Here is a 25605-nt window from a genome sequence, read left to right on the forward strand (position 1 = left end):
ATAATTATATGAATAAATATGATTTTTATTTATTTTAAAATTAAGTAATTAAAAATAAATAAATAAATAAATAAATATAATTATGTATAGTTATTGTTTGTACTTATGATATTAATGGTTAAATATGTTTAATAAGTAATTAATAGTGTCATAAGACTATTAAAATATCTAATGTGCTGTATGAGATCTATTAACTACCTGAACTGATCAACCGAGTAGTCTATTTATTACTCTCACACGATCATAGTGGGAGAGACCTCGACACTTATTAGGTTGATAACCGCTACGCCATACCAGAATCCCTTTGCAGTATCCCAAACCTTGCTTGGACCACGAGACCAACCAAAGGAGAAGACATTGGAATAGGCACCGAAAGCAGGAATAAGGAGCTTGGGCATACCCAAACTTGATAAGAACATCTAATGTTAACTTTGATTCATAAGTAATTAAGAGTAAATAAATACTAGTATATGTATATAATTATTAATTTCTATTTGTAACTAAAGATAAAATATGTCTAATTACACGTAATTGATAGTGTTATAATTAAGGTTATTGAAATTAGATGTATTTATATAACATCGATAGTTAAATATATGTCTCTCAAGTAATTAATAACTAACCTTATCTTAAAATGGTTAATTGTTGCCGAGTAGAGGCTGGAATCCAGCAAGACTTTTATAATTTTTCAAAGAGTTAGTGATTGATATTATATATGACAGAGTTTTATGATTAATTAGTTATGAGTTTGTTTCTTATCCCTCAAAGAATTTCTTTTAATAGAAACACAAATAATTAATTAAGTACATCATCATATGTTTCGTTTATACTCCAAACCTAAAGGATTCTTATATAGGGAGGAGCGGTAAAGATATTCTGAGAGTAATTTTAAAATTTTTATTCTTAATCTCTCTATATAATGATTTTTATTCTTAATCTCTCTATATAAATATTAGCTTCTTTCTCACCTGATATGGTCATATGGCCTATATATGTAGATAAACCATTTATGAGCATTCAACTAACCATTTAGCCTCTAGAGAGAGTTAATTGATTATTTAATAGACTCCACTTCTATTTATCTAAGGCCATTTTTCTTATTTTGCACATATATAAATAATGCTCATAATATGCTTCCACACTACTTTTTCATCAGACTTCTATCCAAGCTCAAGTTTAGTAGTTCCCACTTTTGTAGCACTTTGTTCAATATTCATTCAGAGTTTACATATATTTCATCTCATGGCAAACACAACAATGGTTACTCGAGTATTTATACTTGCACTAATCATCCTCTCCACCTTCTTCATGACTTTGCAGGCTCGTAATCTCCATGGACATCCCTCCATTCGCGAAAATAATGTTGCAGATAACAACCATCGCTTTCTTCACAATTATTTAGACCTATTAAAGCATATACATGTTGATCATCAAGATGCTGATGATGCCCCTCACAAGGATGGAAATACACATAGACTCACACCAGAAGGACCAGATCCTCATCATAATTTTGCAACACCACCAAGAAACTGAAGCTAGCTTTGTTTGGAGCTAGGTTTCAGTTGTGCATGCCTCATACATATCTATATGTTTATCTTCAAATAGAACTTGCAAAAGTTGTGTGAGCTTAGCTGCACGGTTGAGTTTTAGTATCTTTTTCTTCCCTTATTTAAACTTCATGGTATTTTCAAATAAACCTACTTGTTGCTTTGGAAACCCATGCCAGTGCTCTAGAGCATATATATGTAGGTGGAGTGTATGCATTATTTTTGTTTGTGTTATTTGTCAGCAGTAGTGGTGTGGTATCTCTGTTTCTCTCTTTTCTACGTTCTTTTTTCCTCCTTTTTGTGCTGTATTAATTTTTCCCTTTCTAATGTTAGAGAAACTAGAAGGTCAGTGAAGAGGCTAAGTGTCAAAATTTGTCATGTAGTTCTAGCCACATATATGGTAATAATATATGTCGCTTTTCTTACTCATATATGCCATCATATATTTTTTTTTTAATAATGATGTTTTAATTAGTTCACAGCAAAATTCAAGTTCAAAGCGTACTTGCTCAGATTATATTATCAACATTATATAATGCTCAAATGAGGCAGCTGATGAAGCATGCGTAAATTAAGGTTCACTAAATTAATAACTGGTGTAAAAGAAAATAACTCTTCACTTTTCGTAGTTTTCTGACATTGTATATTTGTGATTAGGAATGGTAACAGAATTGAAATCCATCCTCGTTTTAACCAATGAAGGATGTAGATGTTGAAAACCCATATACAATTTGTCACAACTGAACCAAACCAGTTAGTTCCTCTCCCTAAATTCCTCATAGATAATTTTTACCCCATCATCATTTTAATGAACAATCAATTAAAAGTTTTCATCAGAAGCATAGAAATGGGCGATACGATTTACACAAACATAGAGTGGGCTGCGATCCACAACATAAGCCCAAAGAAGACCATCCAAAGGCCCAAAAGAAAAACAGCAACGCATTCCACCTGCCTCGCCGGCGCGTGCATATCCCTTCCGGGGACTGGCCAATCCCAGTGCCCGTCCGAAATGGCGAGTACTCAACACGCGCCACACCCCCGCCTATGCAAACTTTTCAAATTTTCGCAAACGAAACCTCGCGCCACAAACTCCCGTCTCCATTCCCCTCCCGCGTGACCTACACGACCCTCTTTCTATTTCCTCTGATTGGTGCGTGATTCCCACGTGCCAAACCAGTTTGCGTTTCCGCGTCCCCAAAAATTTGGTGCTAAAATGTTCCTGTGGTGCACCCCCAGACGCGTCACCACCCACTCACCCGGTCCACGGTTCCTCACACGCACCCACCGTTGCCGTACACCTGTAACGCGATAAGAGGATACGATATCTCACACAGAGAGAAGAGAAACGCACAGAGAGAGTTCTAGAGTGAGAAACTCCGTCTCCAGAGAGAGAAAGTCCGAGATCTGATCGGAACCGAGGTAACGCTAGCTCCAAACCTACTCTATGCTCCCTCGCGAACCTCACTTTCTTCTTCTTCGTCGATTCGTTTCTATTTTCTGGATTTAACTCGGTGGAAGTTCTAGGTTATTATTGTTCTTTCTCCGTGCGCGAGTCGTTGTTTTCCGTAAAACCTTAGGTTTCGGATTCTAGGGTTTGGTGAAGGTTTTAGGTTGAGGGAAAACGAATTAGGGTTTTTGGATGTATGGCTTCGGGGCCAATAGTTGGAGATGATGGAGCCAAAGAGAAGCAGAGGTACACCGAGAGTAAGGTTTACACTAGGAAAGCGTTTAAAGGTCCGAAGAACAAAGGTAACGCCGTCATCACCGTGAACGCTGTTCCTCCTCCTCCTCCTCCTCCTCCTCCTGCCGCCGTAGCTACTACCAACGGCGGCGACGACGGTTCTGCTACTGTTATTGCCGTTGATTACAACAATAAGGATAACAGTACTGTCGATAACGGTGATGTTAGGGCTAAGGATAATAGCAATAACGCCTCTGTTCAGCCGGTGCCGGAGGATGGGAATTCAGCCCGTCCGCAAGTTAATTCGATGTTGGATACGGTTTCAGATGACTCCTCCAGCTTGAACCGTCCTCAAGATGAACCTTTTAGTGTTCCAGGCGTGGGAGAGCGGTCGCCGGGACCGGAGAATTGTGTCAGGATCAGTTTGGCTTCGCGGTCTAAGCAGGAGAAGCGGGAGCTGAGGAGGAGGCTTCAGGGTGAGCTTAATAGGGTTAGGAGTTTGGTGAATAGGATTGAGGAGAAGTTGGGGGTGCTTGGTGGGTATGGTAATTCTGATATGATGGTGGATCGTGGGATTGGTAATGGGGTTGGAGCTAAGAGGGCTCACTCGGAGGTGGCATCTGCTGTTGTTACACCTCGAGAGCGAGAGCCTACCCGGCCTTTGCATCAGTTGAGTGTGTCAGTGTTGGAGAATAGTCAAGGGGTTACTGAAATTGTTGAGAAGGAGAAGAGGACGCCAAAGGCAAACCAGTTTTATCGCAATTCGGAGTTCTTGCTGGGGAAAGATAAGTTTCCACCCGCAGAGAGTAACAAGAAGTCTAAATTGAATGGGAAGAAGCATGTCGAGGGTGAGATGGGACATGGAATGGGTTCCAAGCTTTTAAAGAGTTGTAGTGCGTTGCTTGAGAAGTTGATGAAGCACAAACATGGTTGGGTGTTTAATGCTCCGGTTGACGTGGAGGGTCTTGGTTTGCATGATTACTTTAGTATCATCACACATCCAATGGACTTGGGAACTGTGAAGTCAAGGCTGAACAAGAATTGGTACAAATCACCCAAGGAGTTTGCTGAGGATGTGAGACTTACATTTCATAATGCCATGACTTATAATCCCAAAGGGCAAGACGTTCATATAATGGCAGAGCAGCTACTTAACATATTTGAAGAAAGATGGGCTATAATAGAATCAAATTACTACCGTGAGATTAGATATGGCCTGGATTATGGAGCACCTTCACCTGTGTCTAGAAAGGCTCCTCCCTTTCGGCCACCACCAATTGATATGAGGCGGATTTTGGATAGGTCAGAATCAATGACACAACCTCCAAAAATCATGGGCATCACTCCTTCGTCTCGAACCCCTGCTCCCAAAAAGCCCAAGGCCAAAGATCCTCATAAGAGAGACATGACATATGAGGAAAAGCAGAAACTCAGCACACATCTTCAGAGTCTACCTTCTGAGAAGCTAGATGCAATTGTACAGATCATTAAGAAGAGAAACTCAGCACTTTCACAACACGATGATGAAATTGAAGTGGACATTGATAGTGTGGATACTGAGACTCTCTGGGAGCTTGATAGATTTGTGACCAACTATAAGAAAAGTTTGAGCAAAAACAAGAGGAAGGCTGAGCTTGCTATTCTAGCTAGAGAACGAGCTGAGCAGAATGCCCAGCAGAAGGTATAGCTTTCAATTCTAACTTCCAACAGCCAGTGTATTCTTTGGCAAACAATCATGGCTAAATGCATTTTATTTCATGCTTCCTGTAGAGTCAGGCACCAGTTGCAGTAGAGATTCCGAAAGAAACACAAGCAGGTAATTTTTAATGGTGGCATTATTGTGGACCTCACTATTGAATTAATTGATGTATCTTGTTTGTCTGTTTATGAGCAGATGAAAGAAATGTTCCCCCATCCTTGCCCGAGCAAGGACAAATTCCAGTGGATAATGGGAGTAAGACCAGTAGTTCAAGCAGCTCCAGCAGTGATTCAGGCTCTTCGTCAAGTGGTACTTTGATTAATTATTTAGTCAAGAGATATCTGACCTATTATTCATGCTAATGCATGTTTACTGCTGCTTATCATTTTAGTCAAGTGTTCTGTCTGATTTTATTTATTTTATTTTTGCAGATTCTGATAGTGATAGTTCCTCAGCCTCTGGGTCTGATGCAGGGTCACCAAAAACCTGAATTCTTTCTGTCAGGTAGAATCACGACTTCCGAAACTTTATCTTGCTATATGTTGTGCTTTATGTGTAGTATCCTCTGTCATACATTTTTGTACTCCCATCTTTTCATTATGTACAGTGGCATAGGTATCTCTCAAGATGATTTTTCTCTTAACTATTGTGATTGTGCTGCTCATAATTCATAAATGATTGATACTGGTTTACCATAGATGTTTGGTTAAGTGCATTCCTGGTGCTCCATGCTTGTTATTGGTGTTTACTGTTTACTTCTCCATTCAAGCTGCATAAATCGGTGTTTTCTATAAAATTTGACATCTATTCATGTGCTCTTCATCTTTTGTTAGTTCTTTGTTGTTAAAATGGTGGTGTCATAGCCCCTTTGATCTCATTTTAAGGTCTCAAAAGTGAAATGCCAGCTTTTTACGGGACTGCATACTCTTTAGTGCACCTGTTTGCACGTGTTGTATTATGTTTACTCCATTTGTTGAGAGAATTTTTATTGGCATAACCTATTTCCTTCCATTCAAGGTATGCTGATGTTTAGTTCCTGGTTATGGGTAATTTTCCTAGGAATTGTGATTTCCGCTTAAAAGCCTTCTACTTTCTCTCTAATCCCTTGTAGCTAATTTTTTAAAACTGGTATCTGTGTGAGTGCGTTGTGAATTTAAGAATTTTCATTGTGCCATGCTGACGGGGGTGCAACACTGTTGTCTGATGTAAATGTATTTAGTGTGTAGATTATTAAGAGATTAATGGAAGATTGCAGTATTAATATACCTCTAGAGTTTAAACAATTAATATCTCCCTGAAAATATTTGAAGCATGATCAATTGGAAAGTAATTATTACTTATTAGTAGTGTGAAAAGTCACATTTGCTTTCTTACCTTATAATGGAACTGTTGTGAATATGGTATATGGTATTGAAGGTTTCATGAGCAGTACTACCTTGCTTTGTAAATTGATTTTTTTTTTCATTTTATTTTTGTTGTATAGAAATAGAAGTACCTTTATTAGCATTAGCCTCATATCTTGATATTTTGGTTGTAATGAATTCTTTTACCTACTAGTTGACTACTTCTTAATGGTGAATTGATAATTTGCTTTGCTTTTCTTATTATATTACATCTCTAATCTACATTCTTGCTGTGATCCATTATAAGCTAGAGGAACTGATATGCATTATTGTGGGATGACATCTTTATCTTGTACTTGCTTCTTGATTTCCCAGGAGAAATAACAAATCTTAGGAACTTTCCTTGTGAACATTTGCATGCCATTGTCGGATAATGCTACAATTTGTATATAATAATAACTAATGCAATATTTGTCTTCTGTTTTTCAAAACTCTATAATGCTACAAGTACAATTTGCATATATTGTCTTCTGTTTTTCACAACATAACGTAATTATTTTTATAAAGTATAATACCTTGTGAATTGAACTAATCAAAATCATGTGTAGTTGCAATTGATCAGACTGACTGTCTGAATATATTGTTCATCGAAATTGTGAAGTACTTCTAACTTTTTATACTTTGTTGTTTCATTTCATGTGGGTGTGGCAGATCTCAGATATTTAAGATTAGACAGTGATGCAATGCTTGGCTAGTTGGTTTTTTTCCCGCATCCAGATTTAGCTGTTGGTTTGTAAAGGAAGCATTCTCAAGACCACCTATGATCCCTATGGATGCAGTATGGGGTCCTTTTCTCGCGTCTGTTGGAACTGTTGCACTACTGCTTTAAGGCATTATATGTGATAACACAAACCCATGTAAAATATTTGGTAGAATGTGATGATAGGTAGATAGTTCTCCGTAGCAGTGTACATTGCTAACTACTGCTACTCTCATTAGGTTTCCATTGATGACTTGGTTTGATTTTGTGCTGGTAGATTCTAGATTCTTGCTGTTATACAAAGATAATCTGCAATTCAAGTTCCTGATGTCACTATTGGTTCACATGAAATCTCGTTCCATATGGTAATGGCAGCATGAGTTTGGCATCAATTTGTTTGTAATGATATAGGAGCATTAAGGAAGTATATTTTCATCCTCTGGTTGAGATATCTGATCCTGAGCAATTCAGCTGTGGGTTACGTTATTCAGTATTATCCTTTCCTGCTATCAAATCAAGCAGTGGAGGATGCTACAGTTGTACAGTCAAGGATATGTTGAGCCTTAGATTTTGGTTATGCATATAAAATGAATGTCCTTTTTGTGTTTTTAATTGACCCAACCATGACACGCTTATTCCCTTATTCATACTAGTAGGATATCCCTTCAACTCTTATTGGACAGGAAACAGCAAGTGTGAACAGAACTCGTAAGGCTTTCGTTTACCTTGCACTGTAGTGTATATTCCTCGTCGATCGATGTGAATATGTAAACTCAAAATGGTGTTCAATTGTAATTACTCCAAAAAAAAATGCTTAAGATATTTTAACAAAATTAAATTTTATACGTGTTTTGTGTCAAGCGTAGTTTTCAACGGTTTGAAAATTTGCTGGATGATCAAAGCTCAACAACAATTATGGATTAAAAGTTGAAGGTAGTTTTCAAGTCTTCGTCTGATAATTTGAGGCATTCCCTGGTACCATACCTTTTCTTTATTGTGTTTCGGAACAGTTTATTTCTGAAAATTTTATTTGCTTTTTTTCCCCCAAAGATTATAAAAGAATTATTATTTTTTAAATAAATGTAATTAAGAACTTAGTAAAACTTCGTGTTTTTTTTAGATCCTATAAGTTTATTTTTTTAACTTCAATCTCACTTTAATTTTTTTCAATTTTGATCATTGTAAGTTATTTTATTTATTTTTAATCACGGTAAGTTTATATTATATTATATTTATATGAACAAAAATCAATTTATAGGGATAAAAAATGTCGATTTATATGAACTAAAATAAAAAAGATTAACTTCATGGGAAAAAAAATATTTTTGAGTTCCCAATCCGAAGTGCTGCAACTGCAAGGGGAAAGAAACGGAAGTGATGCAGCGTCTGAAAGTGGAAGTGATGGTGGTATCACTATCAGCCTCACGCTACTCTCACGGTTCTGCCTTGCATTTCAAGTCCAGACGCTTCTCTTCTTCTTCATGTTCTTGTCTGAAGGTTTCGCCGTGGCGGGGTCTTAATGAATGGAGGGAGAGTCCTCTGAACGAGAATCGCAAGTGGGGAGAGCATGGTCCTGGTCCTGCTTCAGAACCCCACCGTGACTCTCCATTTGGGCAAGCTTCTACCTTGGCTGAGATTGGTTCTATTGTTCTTTCCACTAGCGACCCTCACTGGAAGTCCCAGCTTTCTCACATGGCTTACTCCATGTGGCGCCGCCACAACCTCCCCCTTGGCATTTCCAAACCCCCCTCTCGCCCCGCCAGACCCCCAATCCCCCAATTGGTTCGTTCCCTCAATTTCGCTTCTCCTTTCTTATTGCAAATTCTGTTATTCAAATCTAATTACCTCAATTGATTTATATTTTTCAAGCCTCTGATTTCACTCTATCCTTCTCTTCTATCCTTTAAATCTAATGTTTCTTTTTTTTTTTTTTGTGACATTCTGACGTGAATTGGAAAAATATGTATTTTTGTCATGTGTTCATGGGGGGAAGTTTTATTCTGCATTCTGATATGGGCGAAGAAAGATATGTAATTTCTTTAAATAAAAATAATAAAAAATAAAATGAAAGACATGTAATTGGTTTTTTGTTTTGACCACAAGTAGTTTTTTAGGTTGTTTGGTAAATTGCGATCACCATTCACTGATATGTATTAATGAGAAATGAAATGATAGTGTCTATTTACAAATATGGTGCATTTATGTATTTTTCTTTCTTGCAATTCTTGTTAATGTGTTTGCACTGTATTGGTATCTTTAATTTTTCAGAAATTCCCCATATCCATGCTGTATTATGTATTCTAGGTTTCATACTTTTTTAAAAAAAAATTGTTTGCAAGAATGACATGTTGATTCCTGAAGGTTTAATTTTCTTAATGGTTTTTGCTCTGTCTTAATCACATCATTCACATGTGAATAATTAAGTTATTTTCTTTGACTTAAGGTTTCCCCTAAGGAAATTCCTGCTCCCAAGGACTCAGGTTTGCCTCTGAATGCTTATATGCTTCATAATCTAGCACACGTGGAGCTCAATGCAATTGATTTGGCCTGGGATACTGTCGTCCGATTTTCTCCCTATAGTGAAATTCTAGGGGAAGGGTTCTTTGCTGACTTTGCTCATGTTGCTGATGATGAGAGCCGCCACTTCTCTTGGTGTGCACAGAGGCTTGCTGAACTGGGTTTTAAGTAAGGGTAGCTGTTACTACTTCAATTTGTTGCTAATTCTAGTTAATATACTGATTTTCTGAATCTTCTTTCCAACCAGATATGGTGATATGCCAGCCCACAATTTGCTATGGAGGGAATGTGAGAAATCATCAGACAATGTTGCTGCACGTTTGGCTGTGATCCCACTAGTCCAGGTACCCCCTCGGGCCTTCTCCCTCTGTCTTCCTTTCAAATGGTTGTTACCATTTGGTGAAAAACTGCTCAATAAATCTGATAATGTGGCTGTTTTCATGAGACTGTATTTCTTTTTCAAGCTTACCTGTATCAGTTATAGCTTTATATGATATGTGATAAGTAGAATGACTCGTACTGATGTAGTAACAAAAATGATTTTATACCTTGGAGCTGCTGGTTTGGTTAGACATCATTGTCTATTCCAATAATCTTTCTCATTTTTATATGTGGGTAGAAATTGATGTAACAGTAATAGTGCTACAGAGTTATGAGCTTCTGAGAAATTTGTCTGGATTCTGGAGTACTTTCATGAAAATTTCTGGAGGATTCCTTTCTACACAACCTAATTAGTTAGGGCTCATTCATTAACGTTTTTGTTAAGTTATGATTGGCATCAAACCACAACCATTTTACATCAATAATTTTTCACTATCTATTGTTTATTCAGTTGGGGGGCAAGTATTTTGGTAAACGCCTGGAAATGCTTCCCCTCATTAATCGCATGCTATAGAGATACATAAGTTTTGAATCATGTGAGATGTTCTAAATGTTATATTATTTATTTCACTTGTAGGAGGCTAGAGGACTTGATGCAGGGCCACGCCTGGTAAAAAAATTAGTTGGCTTTGGAGATAATAGGACATCTAAGATTGTGGCTAGAATTGCTGATGAGGAAGTTGCACATGTAGCAGTTGGTGTCTACTGGTTTGCTTCTGTCTGTGAAAAACTGAATTGTGCTCCAGACTCCACTTTTAAAGGTTTTGAAGTCTGGTTAATATCTGCTTATCTGCTCACATACACTGAACTGATACAAACATATTGAAGGCATGCAATCTTCAACATAATTTTCTGATACCATGCAGACTTACTAAAGGAATACAACGTGGAACTAAAGGGTCCCTTCAATTATTCAGCTAGAGATGAAGCTGGCATTCCCCGTGATTGGTAAGAAACTACATCATAATTGGTTTTGTTGGCTGTACCTACGATATTTCAAGATTGTGTGACTGACAAGATAGCTGAAAAATCCGTCCTACCACTTCCATATGAATCTTACCATTTTGGTTGCCTCATATCATATTCTCATGTCTAGGTATGATGATGCATCATCCACAAGCATTAAGGACAAGAAAGACAAAGATGGCAATCAAGAACAGCTCTCTGCAGTAAGTGACAATCATCCTGCTCATTCCTGTAACTTTTATGAGCTTAATTTCTATGTACTGGCCATGTAAAACTCAAGTATTCAACTAATAAGAAATTATAATAGATATGATTTTCAAGATAATTATTTTAGATGTTAACAAACTTATTATATACGATCAATTTGTGATTGGATGATGGCATACAATTTTCTTATACTTATTTTAGATGCTAACAAACTTATTATATATGATCATTTTGTGCTTGGATGACGGTATACAATTTTCTTAAAGTTTCGGTACATAGACTATTACTCGTTCTATCTATGTAGCTGTTCTTCTGCTTTTGATGCGTGTGGATGTGTTTGTTACAGGTTTACAAGAGGCTGGCTTCCATCATTGCTATGGAAAAAGAGAATTCAAGTTTGACCAAGCCACCTGAATGATCTTGACAAAATATAATGAACGATTGCTAATTTCAACTGGGAAAGGTATTAACTGATATTGCAAGTTTGAAACTCATCTCCTCAGCAGCCAACAAGCACAACAGTATCATTATCATATACTTGGAAGTGATAAGGTTTCATTTCAAAGGTTTGGTGGTGCAATTCCTTTCCATTAGCAACCTTGCTTGACTGCATGTGCTAATGCAAATTCTGAAATTCAATCCACGCGTCCACCATTGATGAGGAGCGTAAGCAGAAACAGGAGACAAATTATTCTTTTATTTTGCGTACATAGACAGTGATGTAAATAGCACAATGTTTAATAATTCATGATCGTGTATTATCATTAGAGGCTTAGCGTGACACTGAAGTTGAACGAAGTCAATGATAGTTGCTTAGCTTCTTGGATAGTGTGCCGTGTAAGTGTGTAAGTGTGCGATATCCAGGGCATTGAATCCTTGTATTTTTATTTTTTTTCTGTCAGATTTATAACAACTCACATATATTAGGACATTAAATCTTTATCATTTTTTATTTTACATTTATGACGAGAGGATGACACACCAGAAAGTTAAAAAATTAAAATAAAAAGGCAACAGAGACACGCAATCATGAACTTAAGTTTTAAAACTAGCATATCACATCAGAAGAATAAAACCGTACTCGTATAATTGATAAGGAATAGAACAAGTTCAGGTTGTTAACTGATGCTAATTGCTAAAGCATACTAGAAGGGAATCTTTAAAAGCTAAAAAGCAAAATTTTAGAAACAACATGGAGCATGGCAGCATAGGTGACTCTTTAACCAAGATAATGTGATGGTTAGATTTATTATTAAAGAAAATTATTTTTAAAAAATCTAATGTATTTTTTAAGCTATAATATATCTTTTCTTTATTGTTGGCAATTCGTGTTATGTAATTATGTGAATTGCATTAATAATATGATTATGTGAAACTGAAAAAAAGTAAATTTGAAAATATTAGACAAAATGTTACTATTTCATAGATAACGAAAAATAAACTTGAACATGTAATTATTTTATTTATAGAGATTTTTAAAAAAATAATGACTGAATATTATCTTGATGATAGTAATATTGTACCTGATATTGATTAAAAAATTGAGCATTGAATAAAAATAATTTTAAGAACCAAAGATATTCTTTAATTGGATAAATAATTAATAAGAAAAATTAACATAATAGTTTGGTTTGGTTTGATACAAAAACTCATAATATGTATTACAAAATGAAAAAGAAATGCAGTAAAGATTCACATGATTTAAAAGATAATTCAAATTTATTTAATATGCGTTTATAATTATTATATTAAAAATATAATTATATTATCAAAATTATTTAATTGAAAATAATAATTTTAATAATAACCTTTTGTCCTATTTAATTTGACTTCCACAGACACGACTTTTAGGCTTATTGCAAATTTCAAGTTTGCAGGAACTTTAGAATTTAGAATTGTATGATTAGAATTTTGAGAATATATTTGGTTTGACGTCTTGTGTCCTGCTTTCAAGAAATAAAAACAATGTATTTCCAAAAGAAAATATATTTTTTAGATTCCTGATTTCAATTGAAAACACTGAAAATGAAATTTTATTATTTTCAGTTTTTTGTTCATCACTGAAAATATTTTTAAAAATTCAACCCAACGCATTTTCATCACCATTTTCTATTTTCAGTGAAAATGAAAATAGAAAATAACCAAATCAAACATTTCTTATATTACGATAATAGTTCTTTTGCATTGAATGTTTAAATATAATTTTCTACTAAAGAAATAAAATTTTTAAAAACTTTTATCTCATAAAATTAATTACTACAGTCTTGAAATAGATTTGGCAGTACAATCATAATTGTTAATTTGAGAGTTCATGATTAAGAATTATGATAAAATTGAACATTACACATAGTAGTTTTTTTTAGTTAATGATTATTATTTTGTAAAGCAAAATATTTTTTGATACAATTAGATAATAATATACTTTATTTATTTTAACGCAAAAAGAAGACACTTTAACTAATCTAAATTCGGGTAAATAAAGCCTTAATGATATACTTGACTAGTTTAGACGATTAGTTAATGATATATTTTTTGGAATAGATTTTGGCAGTGCAATCTAAATATTTTTTTTAGTTAAATTTATTTAGATACAAAAAACATCTGTTATATATGAAAAATAGTTTTACTTTATTATCTAAATAAATTAAATTTGTAATGATATTTTTGATACAAATCCCATATAAATAACAGATTCCGGGAAAGTGTCTCTTCATTTTCCTGGTAAACCAGTTGTCTAAACTAAACCTAGCATCCTACTTCGCTTTTGCTTTAAGCCACCAAACGAGTGTCCTCTTCCCTTCTTAATAACACAAGAAACACAACAAGGGTTTACACCTACTTCTTCTTTCTCAGACAAAAAAGAAAGAAAAACACACAAAATATGTGCAACTCAGATGGTGATTGCAGACCCTTGGGCTTTCTCTTGGGTCTCCCCTTCGCTTTTCTCGCCCTCCTCGTCTCGGTCGTTGGCCTCGTCGTGTGGATCGTTGGGTAAGAACAAAAAACACACCCTTTTCACTGTCATCAATTTTCTTCTTCAAAATATAAAATTAATTAGTACCATGTAATTTGATTTCAATTTTGTGTGTTGGGGTTGTTGTGATTTGCAATTCTGGAACATGGGTTCTGGTCCGATTGAGTGAAAATATCGAAAAGGTTAAAACTTTGTCTTTGGTTCGTAATTTTCGCAGGTTGTTGTTGACATGCATATGCCCCTGCTGCTTGTGCATAACTGTAATAGTGGAGTGTGCGTTGGAGTTGGTGAAGGCTCCACTGCATGTTATGGAGTGGTGCACCTCTCAGATCCCTTGTTAGCTACCTTCTGTTTTTACCAATTCCATCACTAAGTTCTGCTTTTGATTACTTTTCATTTTATTTCCCCTTGGTGAGACTGAGAATTTCAACTTGTTATTGCCTCTGTTTTCTTGCAAGGTTAATAGTTCATATTATTATTTTTCTCTTGTGCATATAGTTATAACTCTGTACCAATAATAAAGGTAATATTCTTGCGTACTATGATTTCTTTTTAACATTTTAGTATATAAGTGCAGGTAGGGAGTGTCTTTCTTCCGCTAGGTACAATAATGAACTTGGAGAAATTGTTGTTTTGGCTCATTTTGATCACTGATGTATTATTTTTGTTCGCACTGAAAGCAACATATTTGTCAATGGAAGATTAAATAAAATGTAGAATATAGACAGACGCACAATGAAGGATTAATCAATGATTTGAAAGATTGGCTTGTTGTTTTCTTTTCTTTCTTTTTTATCCGTCGTCAAAGTCTTCATTATCAACTATAATGTGCTTGTGACGCCAAAACAGAAGAACTCTGTTTTGGTCCTTTTGGACTGAGGATTTTTTTTAATATAAGTATCACACTCATTATTTTATCTTTTATGTAGTAGTAATTCATACTCAAATTCAAAGTATTATTTAATAAATTCTAAATCATATCCATCCTTCAAGAATTTTACTCAGATTATTTGAAAAGGTCTGCCTCATCTGAAACTCATTTTTTAATAACCCAAATGTTACAAAGTAGGTTAGCTAATTTTATTTTTTTTTTGGATTTGGTATTCTAGTTTTTTTTTCGAGTTGAATTAAGTCTTTTAATTTTTAAAATAAGTTCAATTAGATTCTTAATGAATTTTCTTACTACCAACATTAAGTTTATGTCTATATGTCAAAATAAGAAAATGGCATGTCAACGGCTACGCCCACTCCATAGTTAAAACAGAATTGACAATAAAACCTAATTGAAATTATTTTAAAAATTAGAGGAAGTAATTAAATTAAAAAATAGAGGATTTAATTGAATGAAAGGTCAAATTGAAAAAAAAATTAAGAAAAAAAATTATTTAACCTACAAACTAAACAGATAAACTCTACCTTTACAGACTGTGGTTATGCTTTTGATAATTTAAAATTTAAAAGTAGATGATGCTTCCGTCCCAGTTTGGTTGCTATTTCATGTCATACATAAAAAACGCAAAAGCTATATATATTTTAGCTTCAATTTTGCGCGTCAATTTCATAAGGACGTTAAACCAAACACACAATACATTAGTTACGGAGGAATTAACATGGTTTGGGAAGCTTTTTACTAATCGATTGCATTTAACGTAAACGAGTAAAATTGTTGTATCGGTACTCAATGTAACATAAATTGGTAGATATAATATTTTCTTTTTTCCCTATATACAAAAAATAAAAATAAAAATTGCGTATCCAATACAATACCCGGAAAATAACGTGTTGAAAAATTACAAACGATTGTAGTTATGAAATTAGACATTGTATGTGCTAAGCATCAAAGTCTAACAAGATTAATAGATAGTGAGTTCTTTAAGAATTTTAGTTAGGATTTACTCATGACTCTGTGTTTGACAGTATGTTGAAAATGATTATTCTCCAATATTTGCAACTTCTATTTTTTTTATAAAAAAAAAGTGGAGGATTAAAATGGAATTTAACTCCTCTAAAATAAAGAATAAAGTGTAATACTAACTATTAATTTAAAAAACCAACTATTAGGACTACAATTAACTTTAAATTTTGTTATATTTGTATTTGATTTATCACAACTTTTAATCATTGGTTTTCTAGTCAACAATTTATGTTGTATTGAGTACTGATACAGCTAGCACAAGATTACTCTAAATTAACCAATAATATTAAATTTGAAATAGTATATAATTATGTTAAATATTCAAACAAATATTTTTTTCGTATATAATAGTCCTATATGATTTTATGTATGATTATCTATGTAGAAAACACTTTTGTTCTATAGAAAAACAATCAAGAGTATTCTTTATCCTCTGAAATACATCTCTTCACTTTAAAGCAGTCAAATTCTTACAATAGAGTGGACTAATTTTCATTGATAAGAAATTAAGAATTATTGATCAAGATCATTGATGGCTAGGGTGAAAGGGAAAGGGGCCTACGCGGAAAACTTGGCCCAAAGCCAGGGCAATAAACAGGGCCTCCTAACCTGTACCAAAAGCCCTTTCGCCCCGTTACTATTGGAACCAAATTTCATCTTTGCTTGCTCAATTTATTTTTCTTTAGTTTAGTAATTATTATTTGGGCAGACAGAGATGCTACAATGATTAGGAATGTGTTGCTTTTTTTGGGGAGGACCTAAAATGCTCTAACATTTCACGTCACTTGAAAAAAAAAAACTTATAATACACATTTATACATATGGTGTGCTGAAAAGAATATATACATTTCATTAATCAATACTTAATGAAATGTTCAGACTTGGTTAGGTGTATATATAATTTAATCAACAACAATATCAGAGGGAGATTGCAAAGTTTAATGTCTTTGAGATTCTCAATCCCGTCGCTGAATTGCTCTCTAGCTATCTGGATTATGATAATGAAAGTTCAATAAACCCATGACATTTTCCTAATTTCTCCCACAGTCATCATGTCGCTATCATTGCATTGCATAACCCCCTTGAAATTCATGTGTTCCACCATTCTAATAGAAAATTATCCAAAATAATTAGGAGCATTAAGTGTGAGTAAGAATTCTCACTTTAAAATCAGAATGAGCAAAAGCGACTTGTAGGATTTTACACTTGAACAGGAAGATTATTGATAATCAAGTATGAATAAAAAGTCTTGCACTGGTTTTTTCATTTCTTTTTTCTTTAACTTTCTCTTTTCTTCTTTAAATCGTACAATGCACAGGCCACTGCTAGTTAGGTTAATTTAACACAAGCTTATAATTTAAATAAACTGACGAATTTTTCATATTAATTTTCTTAATATGATCGAGACAATCCATTTAAATTTATTTGTTGAAATATACATTTATATTGTAATAAAATATTCACCTTTCTATTTTCTAGTGTGTTTGTCTATTTCTGTTTTTAAAAAATTATTATTTTAAGAAATAAATCTTATCTGTTTCTTTAAAAAATACTTATTTAAAAAACACTTATTTTATAACTGTCTTTTTTAAGTTTAAATGAACTTACCTTGTATATCATTGTCAAGGGCAATTTTGATTCTTGCAACTCACTACTTTTTTCAATTCGAAATAGCAAGATATATACAAGTTTCTTACCTGAAAAACAAAGGGAATGATGTAGTTATGTGACAGATGAAGACATGAAAATCAATAATTAATACTATTAATCGAAAGAAAAAAAAATCTTTTATTAAGATTTAATTATAAATAAGTTAATAGTATAATTTGTTAAATAAATAACAACTCTTTTAATTTCCTTAAAATATTATTAATAAATAAGTATTTTTTAAGATGATTTTATCTGTTTCACATTAAGGATAAGTTTGATTGAATAAAAGAAAATGAAATAATGAGAATTAATATTTAAACTAAAGTAAAAAGGAAAAAATGTTAGACCCACGTTAAATAGTAAAAATTTCTCTTCAAATAATCTTTTCTTCCTGGCAACCAAACCATTCTAAAGCAGGTTTTATGTCCCTATATAATAACTTTATTTCTTAGGATGTCCACCCATATTATAACTTGAACTTGTGGTATTTTACCAAAATTTTTGTCCCACCTCGATCTTTGTAACTACGACCTATTGCTTCTTTCACGTTTGCTATGATGATTTTCTTTTTCGTGTTTTCCAAAGTATAAGTCAAAGTGGCATCCCCCACGTTTCACCAAGTTGTGCTGAAACTAATATTTAACACACTAGAAATTATGATTGCAAATTAAGAATACTACGTACAAGAGGAGAAAAGAAAATAGGGGAAAAAATAGACATTTTTTTCAAATTGATGTTTGTGGCTGATATCATTGTTTCTATATTAGATTCCACTTGTTTGTTTCATTTGTCGGTAGAAAAATGATAGACTCAGTATGAGTCAGTATATAGAATGTAAACTACCAACGTTTCTCTTATGGTGATGGCCAACAATAATGCTACGTTCATAATAAGACTTCACCAGCAACATCACAAAGATTTGGTGGGTATATAATAGGATTGTGATTTTTGCTCTGCCACATTCGAACGTGCAGTCCTTGTGCCTTTGTTGTTTATTCCGTCAAAATAATTAAAATTTATATCTTGGCAGGTACAAGGGAAGAGTTTATCATTTTTGAACAAGGAGTGATAATATCATTAACATAACGAAATTAATCTACATAAGAAATGTTAAAATTAATCAAACTGCTACTAATTAGAGGAGCATGGTCCGTTTAGTCTAATTTTTTAATCTATCTTACTAACCAATGTTCTTAGGTCATCCATTAAGGAATTAAAATAAAAAAATATTTTTTGTGTAAATTATAAAAAAAACGTAAAAAAAAATGTTAAGAACAGCACAATTTTTTATTTTTCAATAAAAATATTTTTGTTCTAAGTTTTTTAACCAATGCTATTAGAAGACTAATTAGTATTTGCTTTTTTTTTATTGCTTGTCTTGATACCAAATCAACTAAAAACAGGTGCACGCTTATTTCGAAAAGATTGCTAGCTATACTATAAATGACTAATAAGAGTCTTAATCACACACTCCTTGCTATAATAAGAATTACTATCATCATATCGAATTCGTTAGCCATTGACCTTAGGATATAATAGTTAAATGATATGGTATGAATAATTATGATAAGGTGGACTTTCGAGATTACGGTTGGTTCATGACAACATTTTCCATTTACAAAAGTCTTTTAACTCTACATTACACTCTTTATTAAGTATGAATAATTGACATATATGATATAACCCTAATAAATGATTTCACTTAGTACATTAGCATGAATGATTGATATATACCCTCCTTGCCAATATATACATTACAGGCCTTCCTTGTCTAAGGAGCTAATATGCAACCTTAAGGAATTCCACCATCTATAGCTGCACTGTATTATGAGATTATCTATCTACCATTTTTATATTCAACCCAATAGTTTTATCAATTCACCATGGAAGAAAGGGAAAGCACAGAGATAAAGATAGCCAGGTTTTCAAGTTGTCGCGGGGTAGCATTTGAAATCGATCCTAATAGAAGCAACCCCTTTGCAATTGGATCACCAACAAAGCAGGAAGGGATTGGAACTTGGCTTTGGCTTCCATGGACTCGAAACAGTTCATTCAAAGTTCTTCCTCAGCCTCATAACATTAGTCCAACTCGGAGCCGGGTCAGCAGCCACTTCTGTGACATAGACATTGATGCAAGTGATGTTGAGGTAGAGTTCATAGCTGAAGTTCAAGATATAGAAAAACCAGATAAAGCTAATGGAGTTAAGGTGCAAAAGCTACTTCCCAAAACTGATCCACCAAGGAGGTCAAGGCTGTCCATAATTTTGCTTGATCAAGGGTTCACATTCTACAAAGGGCTTTTTCTGGTTTGCATGGCCTTGAATGTGGTGGCATTGGCTCTTTCCGCTGCAGGGTATTTCCCTTATGCTAAGACAAGAGCTGCATTGTTCTCTATTGGGAACATTCTAGCTCTAACACTATGTAGAAGTGAAGCAGTTTTGAGAGTTATTTTCTGGTTGGCTGTGAAGATTATTGGGAGGCCTTGTGTCTCTCTTAGAATCAAAACTGCTACCACTTCATTCCTTCAAAGTGTTGGGGGAATCCATAGTAGTTGTGGTGTCTCTTCCATAGCCTGGCTAGTTTATTCCCTAGTTCTTACATTGAAAAACAAAGACAAAACTTCCCCAGAGATAATTGGGGTTGCATTCATCATCCTCTCACTCATTCTACTCTCTTCCCTTGCAGCCTTCCCCCTCGTCCGCCATCTTCATCACAATGTTTTCGAGAGAATCCACCGTTTTTCCGGATGGATGGCTCTCATCCTTCTCTGGCTATTCATTCTTCTCTCCGTAAGCTATGAACCAAACTCACACACCTATCACTTGACCATATCTAAGGTGGTCAAGAAGCAGGAGTGTTGGTTCACTTTAGCCATCACAATTCTCATTATCATTCCTTGGTTGAGTGTTAGAAAGGTACAAGTTAGTGTATCATCTCCATCGAGCCACACCTCGATCATCAAGTTTGAAGGTGGTGTTGAAGCAGGTTTACTAGGTAGAATAAGTCCTTCACCCTTGTCAGAATGGCATGCCTTTGGGATCATATCTGATGGGAAGAAAGAGCACATGATGCTAGCTGGTGCAGTTGGTGATTTCACCAAGTCCTTGATTAGTACCCCACCAAAGCATCTTTGGGTCCGCACCATGCATTTTGCAGGCTTGCCTTACCTAGTGAACTTGTATCAAAGGGTGTTATTGGTTGCCACAGGGTCAGGGATTTGTGTGTTCTTGTCATTTCTTTTGCAGCCTAGTAAAGCTAATGTGTACTTAATTTGGGTGGCTAAGGACATTGAATTGAACTTTGGAAGGGAGATAATAGAGTTGGTGAACAAATATTCAAAAGAGAAGGTGATAGTGCATGACACAGCAATTTCTGGTCGTCCCAATGTAGCTGAGATGAGTGTGAATGCTGCTATTATGTGGAATGTTGAAGTGGTTATTGTCACTAGCAACCCTGAAGGAAGTAGAGATGTGCTTAGAGCATGCAAGAGGGCTAAAATCCCTGCCTTTGGCCCCATTTGGGACTCTTGAAAGGCTCAAAATATGTATTGAAAAGCGTGTATTCATTATTTCTCTGTTTGGGTTGAACAGGGTATCAACTAATAATGATTCTTGTTCATTGACACTATTAGCTTGTAAAATGAAAATTCCTTGTGTTCTTTTTTCTTCTCCCTGCTTTTTCAGTTCATACAAACGGCCTCTCTTTAAAATTAGATAAACTTCCATTAATGGTAACCATGAAAATTCATTATACTATAAAGTATTAGTTGCACATCAATTTAATGCTACACCATGACCGTGTGATTTAAATTTTTTTAGACATGATTGACTCTGCTGATTGACAGATACTCACCTTAACTTCTATCCAACCATATTTTAATATTAAAAATAGGTGTAAGTTTTATTGTCCCGTTGAAGGCTATTGTTCGTGCACATCAACAACAAAGAAGGATAAAGTTAGATCAAATGGAATTAAGTTTAATTGATAGCACCTCGTAAAATTTGTTTAAACTTTAAACTAAATGATTAAATTTGGAGAATTTAAGTTATAACATAACTCATTAGATAATATTGTAGCGATCATATACAGTGCATAAAAAATTAAAAATTTGCTTGCATGTGTATGAAAGCACACATTATTTACTATCATAATGTCAAAAAAGGAGATTCTTATTTGTTACAATTCCATATATAGAACAAACCCGAAACATCAAACTTGACACAGACTAAACATGACATAGAAGGATAGAAAAACTAAACCTTAGAAAACAAACACATCTATCACTTAGACTCAAGGTTTAAAATACTAGTCTCAATTTGCACGGATAAAATAAAAAAAAAAAAAAGAGACTCAAGCACTCTCCGACCTTTCTTCATGCTTGGCACGATCAGTTACACGAGTCTCCGGCATCACTCTCTTGTCCTCTCCAGCAACCATGACTCTAGTTGTTTCAGCAATCTCAGCAATGGTTTCGCCAATGGCATCCAACACCCCACCCTCTTGTCGCACGTGAGCACGTTCTTGAACTATCTCCGCTGGCTTCATCGTGTTCTGTCCAATCTCACCCACGGTTTCACCTACTGCTCCTAACACCTCGCTCCCTCCCTCAGTGACGTTGTCTATCAGCTCCTCTCTCTGTTTTGCATCACCCAACTTCTCACCAATGCTTGTCAGTGTTTGACCAATGACACTCTTTCCCTGTTCTTGACCTCCTCCACTACTTTGGTCATTGCCACCACTTTCATCTTTTTTCCCTTCTCCTCCCAAAATGTTTTCAAATGGTTTCTTTACCTTCTCACCGACACTGCTCACTGTTTCGCCAATTCCTTGGGATGGTCTCTCCTCGGCTTCCTAAATCAAAGCTTCAATTTTTAGTATATAATAGTCTTCAACAGCATTGAACCACATTTTTCTTAACAGTTCTATTTCCAAGATTAGACAAAACAAAACCCCTCAAATTGGCAAAATGAATTACAATTAACTTGTACTAGTGCACCTATCTATTAAATTAAGCATGGTTCTACATTGACATTCATGAGTTGAGAAAAAGTAGTTAGTTTGTTATTTAATGCATCTCTTAGAGATACCACAATGACCAGTAATATAGTTAAAATTTGTGTTGTTACTTAATCAAAATTACTTAATTTGATAGTCTATGTTGAATTTTAATACAAACCTTTCTTATGTACGTGAATTGTGTATGGATGAAACTCTAGTTCTGATGACTAGTAATATAGTCCAAATTGGTGTAGTTACCTAATCAAAATTAGGTTGATAATTTACATTGACTTTTAATACAAATATTTGTTATGTACTTGAATTATGCATAAAATTCTAATTCTAATTAAAAAATATTAATATTTTGTTCAACCAATAAGTCATTCATCCGAGTAATTCTGAACTAGGTTTCCTTAAATAAAGTTTTCCTTAAATAAAGTCTTGGGTTCAAACTTGTTGATAGAATATACTCAAGTGATCAACCAAGTTTTCTTGTGGGAATTAATCATTAACAAGATCGATAAATACTTTATACCAATGTCATGAAGTCGTGTCGTGGATTTGAATCTTGTGATTAAGAAAAGAGGCTCACCAAAAGTAATTAATCAAGTTCTCTGACGAAAATTAGTCACTAACAAGACTGATAAATATAGAATAGTCACTAACAAGACCGATAAATACTTTATATTAATATCATGATAATTCAAAAATAATATATTTTGTTGATAACTAAAACACTTAATGGCTATTAGTATGAATAATTGAAGGAACATCCTGAACCCATAAGCTAACTTTTAGACTTGAATTAAGTCTACACCCAAATTCTCATGATATCGGAGCTGATTACTCTAACAAGCATAGATTGATTATATACAATGTTAATGGTATTTAAGAACAAGACAACAAAATGACAAGCATAGAGTGACGATATTATTATATGGAACCTGAGGTTGAAATGCTTTTTTTGGCCTCCAATTCCCGCTGTGCCTCCTCTTTCTTCCTTGTAGTGTATTCCTTAGCAGTCTCACCAGCTGAAGCAGCCAAGCCTTTAACAGCACCGGTCGACATCCAAGCAAGCTCGGCGGCCTTATGTCCGGCATACCCGGCCGCTCCCTCGACAACATGTGCGGCGGCCTTGGTCCCCTCCACCGTCTTCTCCGCGGAAAAATGTGCCGCGGCCCACCCCACCGACGCGGCCTTGTCCTTCAAATCCACAGCCACCTTGGCAGCATACCCCGCGGCATTCTTCCCACTCTCCACGGTAACATCCTTGGCCTGCACCGCTTTCTCTCCGACGTAACTCGCCGTCGTGCCACCGACACTCTTGGCCTTCTCCGCAGCCTGAAGTGTGTACTCTTTGGCCTTCTCTGCCACCGGCGCAGTTTTTTCAGAAGCGGTTTTTGCAGCACTTGAAATGGTGTCCTTCGTCGCAACATAGCCTTGTTGACCCTTCTCCAACGTTGCGTCCTTTGCTTGTGTTGCAAGGTCCTTAGCCTGTGCGCTTTTCTCTTGTGCGGTTTCTGCTGTGGTGTTCAGTGTCTCGCTCGCTGCTTGCTTTGCTCTATCGTACCTCTCCTTCACACCTTGCGTGGCTTGATCACTGTAGTTGGAAATCTGTTCCCACGTTGATCTTTCAGTACTTTCACTCTCTTCTTCTCTTAATGGTTTCTGAGTAGCACCACCTTTTTCCAACGTGCAAGTTATAACCGCGGTTGTTCTTGCACCTTCATTTTCAGGTCCAACCCTTCCCCTTCCTTTCTCTGCCACTACTTGTCCTCCACTTTCTCTTCCTATTACCTCTCTTGTTCGTTTTTCGAGTTCTTGTCTATCCTTGTTTCCCTTCATTTCGAACTTTCCAACATCACGAACACCGCCACGAGCTTCTATTTCATTGTCTTTGTTTCCAACTACATTCGGTGCTTTGTCAGCGAGGGATTCAAAGTGTGCACCCAACTCGTGAGTCTCTCTGACCCTCTCTCCAACTTGCAACGCTTCTATGCTACCCTGAGGAGTGTCCTTCCCAAGGTGCTCGAACTGGGTGGCCATCTTGGGAACCCTGTGTTTCTCAACGTGAATCTCTCTCTCAGTTACTCACCCGGCATCAACAGAGGTAGGGTTACTCACGCGTCATTCTTTGGAATGGTGGCATACATCTTTGAAATTAACCCCATTCCACCAAAGAAACCCAATCATATAGATAACGATCATACAGCCCAATCATATAGAATTGCATGCAGGCCCTTTTTTATTTAGATTTTTTAGTTAATTTCTATAGACTTTCACATGTAAACAGAAATTATTGTATTATATATTCAGCAAATTTTACAATAGATAATAATTTACATTATATTGTCACCTCATAAATTTTTATACACCAACAATCATTGACCTTGACCTGAGTAATATTAGATTCAATCATTTTAAATAAGATTTTATATCTGAATCTTGTAAAAATAAAAAAATAAACATAATTTAATATTTTATACTAATATTATGTCTAATGAGTATAAAACAAATAATATATTATTTTACACACATAATACTGCAAACCATGCACCACATCCACAAGTTTATTTTGTGAGTTTAACATGTATATATTATTTTCCGTAGAAGTTTATATTCTCAATCAATAAAAAAAATCTTGAATATCACTTTTGAAATAATTATTATAAAAGTGAATAATTTTTTTAAATGTAAAAGTTAGTAACTAAATAATAGTATAAAAAAATATTTGCGCGACCATGGTATATATTATTTTTTTTTATTTTATTCATTTTTTTTTATTAAAAGACCTTTTTTGCTTCCATTGAAGTCGCCATTTTCTTTTTCTATTGAAAAAAACATCATTTGATTTATTTTGGTTTCACTTGATTTTTTTTCCGTAAATACACTTTTTTTTTCTTACTTTTTTCTAATTTAATTTTCAATATATACTACTTAGGATTTTCGCTTTCCTTTTTATTT

General features: G+C 34.7%; 4 protein-coding genes and 1 pseudogene across 4 annotated transcripts; 4 read left to right on the top strand and 1 right to left on the bottom strand.

Moving 5' to 3' along the window:
• Positions 1-2774: 2774 nt before the first annotated feature.
• Positions 2775-7645, top strand: LOC114379272 (transcription factor GTE4). Its single transcript, XM_028337905.1, has 5 exons — positions 2775-4912; positions 5002-5047; positions 5126-5239; positions 5362-5434; positions 6985-7645. The coding sequence occupies exons 1-4, from the start codon at positions 3194-3196 to the stop codon at positions 5418-5420; spliced, it is 1938 nt and encodes a 645-aa protein (XP_028193706.1). The 5' UTR covers positions 2775-3193; the 3' UTR covers positions 5421-5434; positions 6985-7645.
• Positions 7646-8333: 688 nt separating this feature from the next.
• Positions 8334-12044, top strand: LOC114378438 (uncharacterized protein HI_0077). The gene is made up of 7 exons (XM_028337031.1): positions 8334-8815; positions 9477-9718; positions 9798-9894; positions 10509-10692; positions 10798-10879; positions 11028-11100; positions 11451-12044. Exons 1-7 carry the CDS (start codon positions 8411-8413, stop codon positions 11520-11522), a joined length of 1155 nt encoding a protein of 384 aa, XP_028192832.1. The 5' UTR covers positions 8334-8410; the 3' UTR covers positions 11523-12044.
• A 1762-nt stretch (positions 12045-13806) lies between these two features.
• LOC114378604 (signaling peptide TAXIMIN 1-like) lies at positions 13807-14723 on the top strand. Its single transcript, XM_028337251.1, has 2 exons — positions 13807-14095; positions 14296-14723. Exons 1-2 carry the CDS (start codon positions 13986-13988, stop codon positions 14417-14419), a joined length of 234 nt encoding a protein of 77 aa, XP_028193052.1. The 5' UTR covers positions 13807-13985; the 3' UTR covers positions 14420-14723.
• Positions 14724-19364: 4641 nt separating this feature from the next.
• LOC114379603 (adenylate-forming reductase 03009-like) lies at positions 19365-21311 on the top strand. The gene has a single exon (XM_028338291.1). The coding sequence runs from the start codon at positions 19527-19529 to the stop codon at positions 21171-21173; it is 1647 nt and encodes a 548-aa protein (XP_028194092.1). The 5' UTR covers positions 19365-19526; the 3' UTR covers positions 21174-21311.
• A 439-nt stretch (positions 21312-21750) lies between these two features.
• On the bottom strand, positions 21751-24862 carry LOC114379036 (annotated as a pseudogene).
• Between the last annotated feature and the right edge of the window lie 743 nt (positions 24863-25605).

The sequence above is a fragment of the Glycine soja genome, chromosome 12 (assembly GCF_004193775.1).
Source record: "Glycine soja cultivar W05 chromosome 12, ASM419377v2, whole genome shotgun sequence".
Classification (NCBI taxonomy): domain Eukaryota; kingdom Viridiplantae; phylum Streptophyta; class Magnoliopsida; order Fabales; family Fabaceae; genus Glycine; species Glycine soja.

Bases quoted from the DNA above. Each gene is read 5' to 3' on its own strand.
- LOC114379272 (XM_028337905.1), top strand. From the start codon at position 3,194: ATGGCTTCGGGGCCAATAGTTGGAGATGATGGAGCCAAAGAGAAGCAG. The intron at 5,048-5,125 runs GTAATTTTTAAT...GTTTATGAGCAG, and splicing joins TCCGAAAGAAACACAAGCAG to ATGAAAGAAATGTTCCCCCA. The intron at 5,240-5,361 runs GTACTTTGATTA...TTATTTTTGCAG, and splicing joins TTCAGGCTCTTCGTCAAGTG to ATTCTGATAGTGATAGTTCC.
- LOC114378438 (XM_028337031.1), top strand. From the start codon at position 8,411: ATGCAGCGTCTGAAAGTGGAAGTGATGGTGGTATCACTATCAGCCTCA. The intron at 8,816-9,476 runs GTTCGTTCCCTC...CTTTGACTTAAG, and splicing joins GACCCCCAATCCCCCAATTG to GTTTCCCCTAAGGAAATTCC. The intron at 10,880-11,027 runs GTAAGAAACTAC...TCTCATGTCTAG, and splicing joins GCTGGCATTCCCCGTGATTG to GTATGATGATGCATCATCCA.
- LOC114378604 (XM_028337251.1), top strand. From the start codon at position 13,986: ATGTGCAACTCAGATGGTGATTGCAGACCCTTGGGCTTTCTCTTGGGT. The intron at 14,096-14,295 runs GTAAGAACAAAA...TAATTTTCGCAG, and splicing joins CTCGTCGTGTGGATCGTTGG to GTTGTTGTTGACATGCATAT.
- LOC114379603 (XM_028338291.1), top strand. From the start codon at position 19,527: ATGGAAGAAAGGGAAAGCACAGAGATAAAGATAGCCAGGTTTTCAAGT.